Genomic DNA, 12,697 nt, shown 5'->3' with positions numbered 1-12,697 from the left:
GAAGGTCTGACTGACGTTCTGAAGGTCTGACTGACGTTCTGAAGGTCTGACTGACGTTCTGAAGGTCTGACTGACGTTCTGAAGGTCTGACTGACGTTCTGAAGGTCTAACTGACAGTCTGAAGGCCTGACTGTTGATCTGAAGGTCTGACTGACAGTCTGAAGGTGGGAGTTAATTTAATCAGAGATCTTTACAGTCAGAATTAGAGAACATCTCCTGCGCAGCCATAGTTTCAGACTGAAAACTTTGTCTTAAAGGTCCGTGCAGTCTGTGCAATCGGAGCCACGTGTCCAGCTCTGACCTCAGTACTGAAACACAGAACAACTTTGTAATTATTGAATATTTGTCAGCAGGTGTTACTGCTTTAAGTAACTTGGTGGCCTCTAAGCTTCTGTCTCTTTAGAAATGTTAATCAAAGCTGTGCAGACTAATTGGGCCATTAAGATTTTCTTTTTTCCCCCATTCTTCACCGCCTCCCTTGCTGTTCTCTCCATCTCTGTTCATCTTCTAAATTGAACTCTGCTCTGCCTCTCTTTTAATCTCTGGACTCGCCTCTCATTTCTCTTGGGTTTATGGCTCTCAGGACCAGCTGAGCGGTGCTGCCAAGGTGTTGGAGCGGAAGGACGAATAAATGGAGGAATAAATGAATGTAAATAAATATGTAGAGCATGGCAGGATGAAAAGGAATGAGTTCAGAGGTCAGAGGAGATTAATCTGAGTGGAACAGGTTGGATTTTCTTCTTTTAGTGAAACAGAGATGGTTGTCCTTTTCAGTCGGATTTAATTTCTATAACACCTAAATTCAGGTTGTCTCAGAACTTTGAATTGAAGGATGGATGCACATCTATGGTTCTGTTCTGGGGCAAACTGTCTCGGTTCCAGCACATTCTGCTTTTTAAGCATGTGGTTGGTCTCCATTGTTCCAGTGATTTGATGTGAAAGGTTCTGTTAGTTAGGGGTGGGTTCTGATTTAGGACCAGTTTTCCTGACAAAGACTTGGTTCTGAGGCTGTGGAAAGACAAAGACCTGTTCCAAGTAGCAGATGTGGTTTGAGGTGTGAGACAGAAAGCTGATGTTTGTGCTGTTTGCTGCAGTTTTAATGAAGTGTCTGACTTCCTGTTTTCACCTGTGGTTTAATTCAAACAGTAATCAGACTGAAAGCCTGGTGTTTTCTGTCTGTCGTCCTGCTTTCTTTCACTTCATCATCCTCTGTTCTCCTCTTCCTCCCCCCCTCGCTCTTTCATCTTCTCCTCTCGTTCACCTTCCCTCTCCCTCCTCTGCTGACTCAGCTCCATGGCTGATCGCTATAAAGTGCTCCATCAGCTCCACCAGCAGCATCTTTCTCTTAAGAGAGGCGGCGACTGGAGAGGAGGGGGGTGAGGACACTCAGCTCCTCCAGCATCAGTATTACTGCAGTACAGTCAGTATTACTGCAGTACAGTCAGTATTACTGCAGTACAGTCGGTATTACTGCAGTACAGTCGGTATTACTGCGGTACAGTCGGTATTACTGCAGTACAGTCGGTATTACTGCGTGTACAGTCAGTATTACTGCGTGTACAGTCTGTATTACTGCCTGTACAGTCTGTATTACTGCCTGTACAGTCTGTATTACTGCCTGTACAGTCTGTATTACTGCCTGTACAGTCGGTATTACTGCGGTACAGTCTGTATTACTGCCTGTACAGTCGGTATTACTGCGGTACAGTCAGTTGGGATTGTCACGCTTGACTGACAGCTCCATCAGCTCCAAGTGATTAAGTTTTGTTGGTGATCCGGATCACGATCCAGATCCTAAAGGTTTGTAAGGACTCTGTGGTCCTGATGCAGGTTTGTGCTCTACGAGTGCTTCTAGGTATTGATTTAACCAAACCTGGTTCCAGCTCCTGACCCAACAGAACCTGGTTCCAGCTCCTGATCCAGAACCTCCTCCAGCAGCAGAACTCTCAGTGGTTTCCTGTTTGTCTCTCATGGTTGTGGAGGAGTTGTGGCCCACTCTTCTTTCCAGCGTTGCTTCAGCTCATTGGTTCCTGTTTGTTTCTCTCATGGTTGTGGAGGAGTTGTGGCCCACTCTTCTTTCCAGCGTTGCTTCAGCGATTTATGCTCAGCTCTCTGAAGTTCAGTCAGGTTGAGGTTCTGGACTCTGACTGGACCGTTCTGTTGTAGATTAGCTACTGTGTTTGGGATCATTGTCCTGTTTGGTCCAAGCTTCAGCTGTCGGACAGATGGCCTCACATCTGAATCCAGAATCAGTCAAAACCACTGTGCTGACAGCTGCAGTGCATTCTGGATAAACATCTGTCCTCTGGTCCGGTTCTGGTCCAGAAGTCTTCTGGTTCCTTCAGATGAACCTAAGTCGAGCTGCCATGTTGTTTTTAGAGAGAAGAGGCTTTAACCTTTGACCTTCGACCTGCTAACTGAGGCCTGTAGAGTTTGAGATGAAGCTCATTTCTCTGAGCACTGCATGGTCTGACCTTCAGGGTGAATCTGCTGGGTCCAAGTCAGTGTTGATGCTGTTGTATTTCTGTTTACTTTTGTTTTTTGTAACTTTTATACTTTTTAAATTATTTATTTGAATTATTTTTATCCTCATATAAAAGTACTGAGATCTCTTTAAACCCTTTTAAAAAAATCTTTGTACTCTGGGTTAATTTTTAGCTTTTAGCTACTGTTTTGCTGATTTTAGCTTTGCTTTAGCTGATTTTGAGTCACTGAACCTCTGAAACCATGTGGAAGCAGTGTTTTGGTTCTGTTGGATAAATCATGGCCCGGTTGAACCTGCTGGGTGTTTTTGTTCTCTGCAGGTAGGACTTGAATCCTTTCAGAACCTGGTAAAGAACCAGATCAGTTCATGTCCTGAAACGCTGGAACTGAAGGACATGGGCTTTATGTTCCCGGACTGCCTCAGTCTCAGTTTAGTTCTGATCCCAGATCGGCCCGTCAGGATCCTGGTTGAAACCGATCAGAACCTTCTGTGTCCTCTCACTGCTCTCTTATTTCTTGTTTTACATGCAGCCCATTTAACTGAAGAGCCCGTTTCACAGCTCACGGCTCTCTAATGGCTCCTCATAAAGAGAACCGGGTCGGTGCCGTCACTCGGCTGCAGGAACGTTCTGTCACGCTGACCACGGAGAGACCCCGTTACCCAGCCACGCCTCGTTAACTTCTCGAGGTCACATGAGGAAGACGGCTGCTGTTTGTGCTGCGACCGCAGTGCAGACGATAAAACCCGAAGCTTTACGGCCTGCGGGCGGTTCTGAGGAACAAACAGCGCCGCCGTACCGGCAGCTTTACTGCTGCAGTGATCTGATCAGGCTCAGTCGTGTTTCTCCGGCTCAACCGGTGACTTCTTCAGACTGCTGCGTCTGAGACGGCGTGAAATTCCTGGAGTCGTGTTATTGTTGTACTGACTGATCCAGATGTTCACCAGATGTTCAGCTCCTCTTCAGGTGCTCAGAAATCTGCAAACTTTGTGTATTTTCCTCTAAAACTTCAGTTCAGACAAACAAACAAACAAACAGATGTTTCAATTAAACAGTTTATTTTTCACACTAAAGCATCTGCTGGACAAACAGGAAGTCACCTCACACTTCACTGTGAACCTGATGTGGATTATTTGGTCAGAACATCCAGAACCATTGGTTCTAAGCTTTTATTCTTGTTGTCTTTGTGCAGCCAGACAACCCCAGAGCATGATGCTGCCACCACTGTGCCTAACAGTGGGTTCATAGCTTTTTGGAGTTTCTTTTTATTAGCGATTCTGGGTCTTCTGTATTACCCAGCATGCTTTTCTTCCATCATGGCTGCCCCCATAAATCCTTCATGTCGTCTCTAATCAGAGATTTGTTGTTCAGGAGGAACAGGAAGAGGACTGGACCTGGACTTTCACAATAAGAGTTTGGTTCAGACAGAGGAAGTTCTGAGTTCTTGATTTTTTGCTGCTTCGGTTCTCAAACATTTTAGCAGAAGGTTTTTTTGTTTATGAAGTTCAGGTTCTGATGTTCTTCACCAGCAGATAAATGATTTTTGTCTGACGTGTTTTAACAGAAACTGACCCCTGCAGGGTCTCTAACACCCCCCCCCCCCCTGGAGTTCTCCCCTCCCTTTATCTGGATCATCCTGTTTGCAGGTTAACCACTCTTCAGAACCATCAGACCCTTGTTATCTTGTCTTCATGCAGCGAGACGTGTCCCTGTCCTGCCGGCCGTCTCCATCTGTCCCTGCAGACAGTAAAAACCTGCAGCTGAACCGGCTCTGCTGTCCTCATCGTCTAATGGCAGAGATATTAAACGGCAGTGTCTTTAAATCTTCTGAATATGAGGCCAGGCAGTCACGGCCAACACACATCAGTCTGTAGAACATGCTGTTAGTGTTATGAGTTCTCCAGCGCCGCCGCCGTCTGCTCCTCACCTCCATTATACGGCCCGGATGGGCCGGCTTCCCAGGCCCAAATTAAAAGAAGACGAGCAAAGTCCTTGACGATGAGGCTCGGTCTGTGGAAATTAGCCTAAGTGTTGTCATTAATATTTCCCGACACGCGCTAATGTCTGCATCATAATGTAAAGAGCAGGATATCCCCTCAGTATCTGCTGAGAGAGGCTCTTTGGGGAGCTGCACGAAACCTTTATGTGTTCCAGGATGAAGGCTAATGTTCCAACTTTTAGATTTAGTGTGAAGTGCAGTTTTAGAGTCCTGTGGTTCACTCTGTTACTGTCAGCAGCTGAAAGTCAAAAGCCTGAAGCTCAGCTCGTCATGGAGAGGATTTCATCTTCTTTTTATCTTCTGTTTGGTGTTTCTTCACCGTGGTCATGAAGCAGGCAGGATTCTGAGCTCGTTCCTCTTCAGAGGAGATTTGAAAACCTTGTTCCATCATGACTGATTCCTGCAGAGCTGCAGGAGGATTCTGATCTCTCCAGGAGGGTTTCCGGACATTGGGGCTATAGTTTGATGCCTAACATGCATCACTGGAACCACTCCTCCAAAATACGACCAGGGACCAGTTCCAAGTGTTTAAGTCTATGCTCAGAATGGAAAGCTGGTAGTTTTAGTGTCGGTTTATTCAGTTTCAGGAGGGCAGACATGTTGCTGCAGTAATTTATTAGCTTGTTGCTAACGATAGTTAGCCCAGTCACTGAGAGCAACCATCAACAGACCTGACAGGTTTTCTAACCTTTACCCTGGAGCAGGTCGGCTCTGATGCCATTCCCAGATCCACTTCCAACCTCAGAAGTAAACGAATCCAGGAGTCAGACTGCCCACCTGTGTGGGGCCTGGTGAACTGGATGTTCTGTAGGCAGGGCCTGGTGAACTGGTGTGTTGTAGGTGGGGCCGGTTGAACTGGGATGTTCTGTGGGCAGGGCCTGGTGAGCTGTTCTGAAATGGCAGGTGCAGCCGATTTAAAGATGTCTGAACTAGTGGGCGGAACCTGTTGAGGCTTTTTTATCGGAACATAAAATCCTTTTGGAAAAGTTTATTTTATTTATTTATTTTTAACACAGCAACGATGACTGTGATGATGATGATGAAGATTACTGTGATGATGATGATGATGCTGTCGGTTGTTTTTAGAGCTTCAGTCATGATTCCAGCCTTCATCAGGAGGAGGAGGAGGAGGAGCCGGAGCTGATCTTGGATGCAGGTCTGCCCCGCTACGCCTCCACTCTGACCTCTGACCTCCTGCCTTTAGAGGAGGGCAGAGAGATGGCCGTTGATGAAGAGGAGGAGGTGATGAAGGTGGAATCTCCACCCAGGAAACCTCCTCCATCGTGGGAAGAGTGGAAGCTGTCCTCCTCCGTCAGGGCTGGAGCTTCAGAGGAGGAGAGTGTGAATCTGACGAAGGTTCGGTTCTGTCAGATTCATGGATCCGATCAGGTATCGGTTCTGGATCAACTGACCAGATGTTTCTTGTTCCAGATGTGGAGAAGAGATTCTCAGGAAGAAGAGGAGCTGCAGAGATCGGACCATGAGAGCATCTCATCTGTTGGAAAACTGATTCTGGGTGAGAGAAGTCAACTGGATCGATCCGGTTGAAGTCTGATGGTTTATCTGCTGGAGACAAACCGCAGGAACAACTGACGGTTCTTCTGCAGGTGGATTTATTCAGCTTTGTGTTTCTGCAGCTCTGCCAGACTCCAGAGACAGCGAGGCGGACTCTGAGCTCACTCTGACTGACACCGACACAGAGTCAGTACCTCCTCTTCATCAGAACCAGTTTTTAAATCAGTTGCTGAAACAGAAACGTGTTTTTATTTCCTCTGATTCAAACATCTGAGTTTCATTTTTTTGCTGCTTCTATCATAAAACTGCAGCAGGAAACAGAACCGGGCCGCAGAGAAAGAGTTAGTCTGGTTCTGATCCCAAGTCTTCCTCTCAGCCGTTTCTCTGTCCTCTGTCCCCATCTTCAGGTCAAACCCGACACTTTAAACCTCAGGAGGAATTTATCAGAACCTCCTGCAGAGTCGGGCTGCTGTTTGTACAGCAGCTGAAATTTAAAAAAAAATTAAAATAAAATAAAATAAAAATAGGTTAAAATAAAACTCTTCAGCCTCTGCTGTCGTCTGATTAAGATTCAGATTTTTAATAAAGACACATTTTTATGTATGGATTTAACTGGTTCCCATGAAGGTCCATCAGGGTGATTGACACGGCCAGGAGGAAGAGGCGGAGCCAAGGAGGGGCCTCTCTGCCAATGAGAGGAGGCCACAGGTAGGACAGCAGCTTCAGCTTCAGCTTCCAGATCAGAACCTGCAACTGATTAACACCTGGTTTCTGTTCACAGTAACCTGCCTGAAAGGGAGGAGGGGGAGGGGGAGGAGACCCCCGCCTTCAGCCACTGGGGACCACCCCGCAGGTAAAACATGCTCACCTGTACTCTGATACGTGTCCGGGGGGCGGGGTCACTGAGACCTTCAGAACACCTGAGGAACTGATGACCCTGACCGGTCTGGATCATAATAAGAAGAGATGAGAACTGGGTCAGGAGGTTCTGGATCAGGAGGTTCTGGATCAGGAGGTCGGGGTCAGGAGGTTCTGGATCAGGAGACAGAATCATGCTGCAGAAAACCAGAAGCTACATGAAACTAAAGGATTTCTGTTTTCTGCTGTGTGAGCTGAACGACTGCTGAAGAAGCTGAAACTGCTGTTCAACAAGCAGAACATCAGCTAAAAGCTAGAAAAGGCTACAACCTTAGATAAAAGTAGCTGAAGGCTGGCTGAAAGTTGCAAGATGAGCTAAAATGAGGTGGTGGTAAAAGGAGTTGTGGTCTCTTCAGGGTGGAGGTGTGGCCTGAGGAGGGACAGTCTCTGGGTCTGAGCATTGTTGGAGGTCAACACATCATCAAACGTCTGAAGAACGGAGAGGAATTGAAGGGGATCTTCATCAAGCAGGTTCTGCCAAACAGCCCCGCTGCCAAAACCAGGTGCCTGAAGACCGGAGACAAGATCCTGGAGGTAGGGCTCCGTCTAATTCCTGGATCTCCACTGCTGTACACACAGTCCTGGAGGATAGACAGTCCTCTGTCTTCAGGTCCAGGGTTTTATCGATCAGGACAGAATGTCTAATCCTGGTCCGCTCTAATAATCTGAGCTTTCTGTCTGGATTATTGTTGATGAGATTAGTGTTCTTTGAACATCTGAGATTTTCAGTCTCACTCAGTAAAGCGTGCACGTGTCCGTGCACTCCCAGGTATCAGGGGTCGACCTGCGAACTGCCAATCACGAGGAGGCGGTCAGTGCCATCAAGTCAGCGCCGAGTCCCGTGGTCTTCATAGTTCAGAGTCTGTCGGCGACTCCACGGGTAAAAACGCTCACGGGCGTTTCTCAGCTGTTTGTTTGGGACTCATGAATAAATAAAGTTTTTATTCAGTAAATCAATAAAGTTTCTGTTTTCAATGTTTGTGTTGCAGCCAGTTTCTGTGACGGCTTCCAGCTACAGCAGACAGAAAGCCAGGAGGACCGAGGCTCCGGTAAGAGACTCACGTGAACCCTGATCAGGCTGAGTCCTGAAGGAGACCTGCAGGGACCCGTAGAGACCTGCAGAGACCAGCAGGGGGCAGCACAGGCCCAGTTTTCACAGAACAGGCGGGCTGAGCTGCAGAAAGATGAGCTCAGTTCTTAATCAGGTGATTCTGGAGCTGCTGCTCCCCTCATGTGGACCTCACAGGATCAGAACCAGGTTTAAGAGTTGGTCCATCTCCTGAAGATGTAAATCTGCTTCAACCCAGCCTTAGATTTAAAATAAATCAGGATTTAAGCTAAAGTAGAACCTGTTTAGTTCAGTCCGAGCCCAGACTGCTTGCTGATCCTGCTCTCTTCAGGGTCAGCTGAAGAGAGCAGGATCTTCTCTCTCAGAACCACCGTGAACTCTGCAGCAGGGAGGTGGGAATAAGTCCAGCTGGGAGCAGATTGTTGCATGTTTCTGTTGTGGTATTAGTTTTTATGATCCTAATAAATTTGAACAAACTGAGAGGAACAGAAATCCTGAATAAAGACAAAGCAGCTTCTCAGCTTTTAAAGCTTCAGCAAAACAAACAGGAAGCAGACAGGTTGTTGTTGTTTATCTTTGTTTGTTTGTCTCCCCCCAGAAACCAGAAGCTGCCCTGCCCCCCCTCAGACAGCCCCCTCCCTACAGGCCTCCCAGCCAATCAGAGCCGGAGCTGACTCCAGACCTGGAGCGGGTCAAAGGTGAGGAACACACCTGAGGCTGATGGAGGCCTGGGGGTTCTGTGTGTTGTTGAGTTCTGGTCTGTTTACATTTCTGTTTTTATTTATGGATTCATAGACGACCTTAGATCTTTGACAGAAACATTCTGTTTTTAATTCAGTTCCATTTTGTATCAGATCGGGTTTATTTACATCAGTTCAATCAATCAACCACTGATGGCCCTAACTGGGCCATCAGTTCATTCAATCCTTTGAGTTTTTAACTTTTATTTTGTGTCAGTGATAATATCCATCCCTTCCAAGGACAGATGGGGGGATTTTAAGCTCCATGATGATAATAAAGTTCATAAAAGGTTGTCAGAACGGCATCAAGAAACCATCAGTTACGGACTGATAGAACCACCAGGTCCAGAGGAGGCTCCATCTGATTGGACAGACAGTGAGACCCGGATCATACGGATCAGGACTCTGTGGATCAGAGCGTGTTTTCTGAGATGCTCTGAGAGGATTTCAGAGAACGTTGTGGAGTTTGGCTCCTTGTTTCCTCAACATTGTTGTTCAGTGTGTAGCTGTGATGGTGTGCGTGTGTGTGTGTGTAGCTGTGATAGTGTGTGTGTTGTCGCTGTAATAACTAGTGCATAGCTGTAGGAAGGTGTGTGTAGTTGTGTTAAAGTGTGTGTTTGTGTCATTGCAGGCCTTGTTTGACCCAGCCGTCCCTCCGTCCCGCCCGTCCCACCTGTCCCACCCGTCCCTCCGTCCCGCCCGTCCCACCTGTCCCACCCATCCCTCTGTCCCGCCCGTCGGCATCTCGCAGCTCTGAGTGATGATGCGTTCAGTTGTTCTCGCTGGTTCTGTTGACCCTCTCTGGTTTCTGTCTCTTTGGGTTTTTCTGGGTGCTCTTGGTTTTGGTTTTGGGTCGTGTGAAGCGGGCAGACGGGGCTGTCAGGCTGTTTGTTTGTTTGTTTGTTTGTGGCTGCTGGTTGAGGCTGTGTTGATGAGGGAAGCTGAATAGTTTCTGGTTTTTCTGGGATAAATTTGGTTCCAGCTGGTTTCTTCTGTCCTGTCGGGATTTTATCAGACGTCTTTTCTTTCTCCTGTTGATACAGAACCTTAAATCTGTGAAACATACATGTTTATTATATTTTTATTAATCCTCATTCATGTTTGAACAAACTGTAATCGGTTTATTTGATGAAAATACTTCTCATTAAGACTGAAAGTTTTTCTTTTTGTTTTTTTGGTCAATAAAAATGATTTCAGATTGAAATAACTTCATGTCTCCAATAAATGGATTTTGATTGAAACGAACAGAAAAGTGACAAACAGAAGCTTTTTAAATGTAAATCTGTAAAAACCAGGTTTAACTCCTTCCTGTTTACTCTAGTTCTGCACGCTGAGTTCAGAACCAAACAGGTCATTTCAGGTTCTGTTGGATGTTTTCCTTACAGCTTATTAAAAATATGAGCAGCTTGTTTAAAGTCAGAACCAAGCGGGTGTTTTTTCTTGATGGGGTACGTTCAGAGTTTGAATTATATAATTGGACCGGGTCTCAGCTCATTAAACACCTGGCAGGCGGGTTGATGGAACGTCTGATCCGGGCTGTGGTTCCTGTCAGCTGATCGCTCACAGCACACATGGTACTGAGAGCATCGGGTCTCTGGTGGTTCTGAGACCTGTGCTGCGGACCCAAACAGAACAACCAGCGCTTTGAAGTTGGTGAATTAGTTTTGATGTCTCCTTTGTGTTGTCTTATTTATAACAATGATAAATGACTCAGTTCAGTTCCTCAGGCAGGTTCTGCTCGGGTTCCTCCCAGCAGAACAAACCGGCATTGTTCAAAGGGAAAGAGAACCTGTGGTGTCTTTCAGGTAAAAGGTTTTATGTTTCAGGGAAGAAGAATCTCATCTGAGCTGAAACTGGGAACAACACAACGTTCTTCATTACTTAAAATAACTTTAATTTATGTCAGTAACTGGTTAAAGGCTAACCTGTGCAGTGATGAATGGCTGACTGGTGTTATGAAGGGCTGACTGGTTTTATGAAGGGCTGACTGGTTTTATGAAGGGCTGACTGGTTTTATGAAGGGCTGAATGATTCTATGAAGGGCTGAATGGTCTTATAAAGGGCTGAATGGTTTTATGAAAGGGTGAATGGTTCGATGAAGGGCTGACTGGTTTTATGAAGGGGTGAATGGTTCTATGAAGGGCTGAATGGTCTTATGAAGGGCTGACTGGTTTTATGAAGGGGTGAATGGTTCTATGAAGGGCTGAATGGTTTTATGAAGGGCTGAGTCATGCAGTGATGAAGGGCTGACTGGTTTTATGAAGGGCTGAATGGTCTTATGAAGGGCTGACTGGTTTTATGAAGGGCTGAATGGTTCTATGAAGAGCTGACTGGTTTTATGAAGGGCTGAATGGTTCTATGAAGGACTGACTGGTTTTATGAAGGGCTGACTGGTTTTATGAAGGGGTGAATGGTCTTATAAAGGGCTGAATGGTTTTATGAAAGGGTGAATGGTTCTATGAAGGGCTGAATGGTTTCATGAAGGACTGGTCTTATGAAGGGGTGACTGGTTTTATGGAGGGGTGAATGGTTCTATGAAGGGCTGAGTCATGCAGTTATGAAGGGCCGACTGGTTTTATGAAGAGCTGAATGGTTTTATGAAGGGCTGAATGGTCTTATGAAGGGCTGACCGGGTTTATGAAAGGCTGACTGGGTTTATGAAAGGCTGACTGGTTTTATGAAGGGCTGAATTCCATGGTATTGGATCATTGGCGGCGTATAGACGCATCCCCAGCAGCTTGAACTTGGGGACATGATTCTGCTCTAACCTAGCCTCTGAGGCTTCTGGGGGTTCTGGCGGTTCTTGTCTCTGTTCCATCCTTGGAGTCTAAACTCAGGCTTATTCACGGTGACTCCAGCTGTAATTAAATCAGAAGAATCTTGATTGAGTCTTTGGAGAAACTGGGTCATCTGAGCGGCTCACAGTGACACAATAAACCATATATATATAATATAGAAACCACTGTCTTCTCTCTGTGGGATCAGTCAGCAGACAGGTGGAGCTTTCAACACCGCTCAGTTCCTCATGATCCGTCTGCAGAAATACCCTAAAGTCAGTATCAGTTTGTGTCCTCCTCAACATCCTGATTTAAACTCAGTCTTTTCTGGGCTGATTAAAAACTACATCACTGTCTCCTGATACCAGCTGTTCACGGGTCAGAACTCAAAACATCTGTCCTCAAACCTTTTTTCTCAACGAGAGGAAAAGATGAAAACTTTTAAGTCCTCAAAGAATCAAACTCCCTTAGAGGTTTGTGAAGCTGCTGCTCCTGCAGGTTTGTTGGAAAAACAGATTTTTATTTCTAACCAGGTTTTATCGACAAATAACTAATATTTGCTTTCATCTAAGTTGGTTCAGCTGCTTGTTCAGCAGGAAAAACAGATTTTTCTCCCTAACAAGGCTCCTGGAGAGAAAAAGACAAAAACATTTCCTGTATTTCTTCTTTGGTGCTAAATGTTTTAGACCGTCTGCAGCTCCGGTTCTGGTGCTGATGTTCTGATGATTGAAGCTGAGAGAACTTCAGAATCATGAGACTGCAGCTCCTCCTCCTCCTCCTCATCTCGGACTCTTGGTTCTCCCTCGTTCTGCCTCAGAGGTTCCATCTTCTGCTGTATTGTTGCTGAATTTATGTAGATTTTCCTGAACAATCACACTGGATGTTCTCAGTGAAGGAGACTCCTGTAGTTTCCTGCCTGTGTTATGTGATTTGTATTTTTAAAAATAATTTAATTATTCTAAAGTTTATTAATTGACCTGAGACCAAAAAAGCAGTTCATTTGAGTCCAGATCTGGACCGCAGTCCACCTTTTGGGGAACCCTGCTATAGAGAACTATCTGCTGCTGAAGTGACTGAAGTCTGACAGGAAAGTTTGACTTTAAATGTTTCTGAGGACCGAAGAGTAAATGTTGGTGTTCTGCAGGAAATTATTCTCTGAAAAGATGTTGAACAGGAGGGAGGGGAGTGGGGGAGGG

General features: G+C 45.9%; 1 protein-coding gene across 9 annotated transcripts in view; it reads left to right on the top strand.

Moving 5' to 3' along the window:
• Window positions 1-12,697, top strand: part of patj (PATJ crumbs cell polarity complex component) — a 48,906-nt gene that overhangs the window by 19,423 nt on the left and 16,786 nt on the right. For all 9 annotated transcript variants that reach the window (XM_025009639.2, XM_037981340.1, XM_037981341.1 and 6 more), the window contains 9 exons: window positions 5,569-5,838; window positions 5,914-5,998; window positions 6,120-6,183; window positions 6,625-6,705; window positions 6,779-6,850; window positions 7,272-7,449; window positions 7,685-7,795; window positions 7,905-7,964; window positions 8,583-8,682. In XM_025009639.2, the coding sequence (XP_024865407.1) occupies window positions 5,569-5,838; window positions 5,914-5,998; window positions 6,120-6,183; window positions 6,625-6,705; window positions 6,779-6,850; window positions 7,272-7,449; window positions 7,685-7,795; window positions 7,905-7,964; window positions 8,583-8,682 (1,021 nt within the window). The remainder of the gene's footprint in view (window positions 1-5,568; window positions 5,839-5,913; window positions 5,999-6,119; window positions 6,184-6,624; window positions 6,706-6,778; window positions 6,851-7,271; window positions 7,450-7,684; window positions 7,796-7,904; window positions 7,965-8,582; window positions 8,683-12,697) is intronic.

The sequence above is a fragment of the Kryptolebias marmoratus genome, linkage group LG18 (assembly GCF_001649575.2).
Source record: "Kryptolebias marmoratus isolate JLee-2015 linkage group LG18, ASM164957v2, whole genome shotgun sequence".
Lineage (NCBI taxonomy): Eukaryota > Metazoa > Chordata > Actinopteri > Cyprinodontiformes > Rivulidae > Kryptolebias > Kryptolebias marmoratus.
The sequence above is the reverse complement of the archived record's forward strand: the minus strand, read 5'-3'. Positions and strand labels throughout refer to the sequence as shown.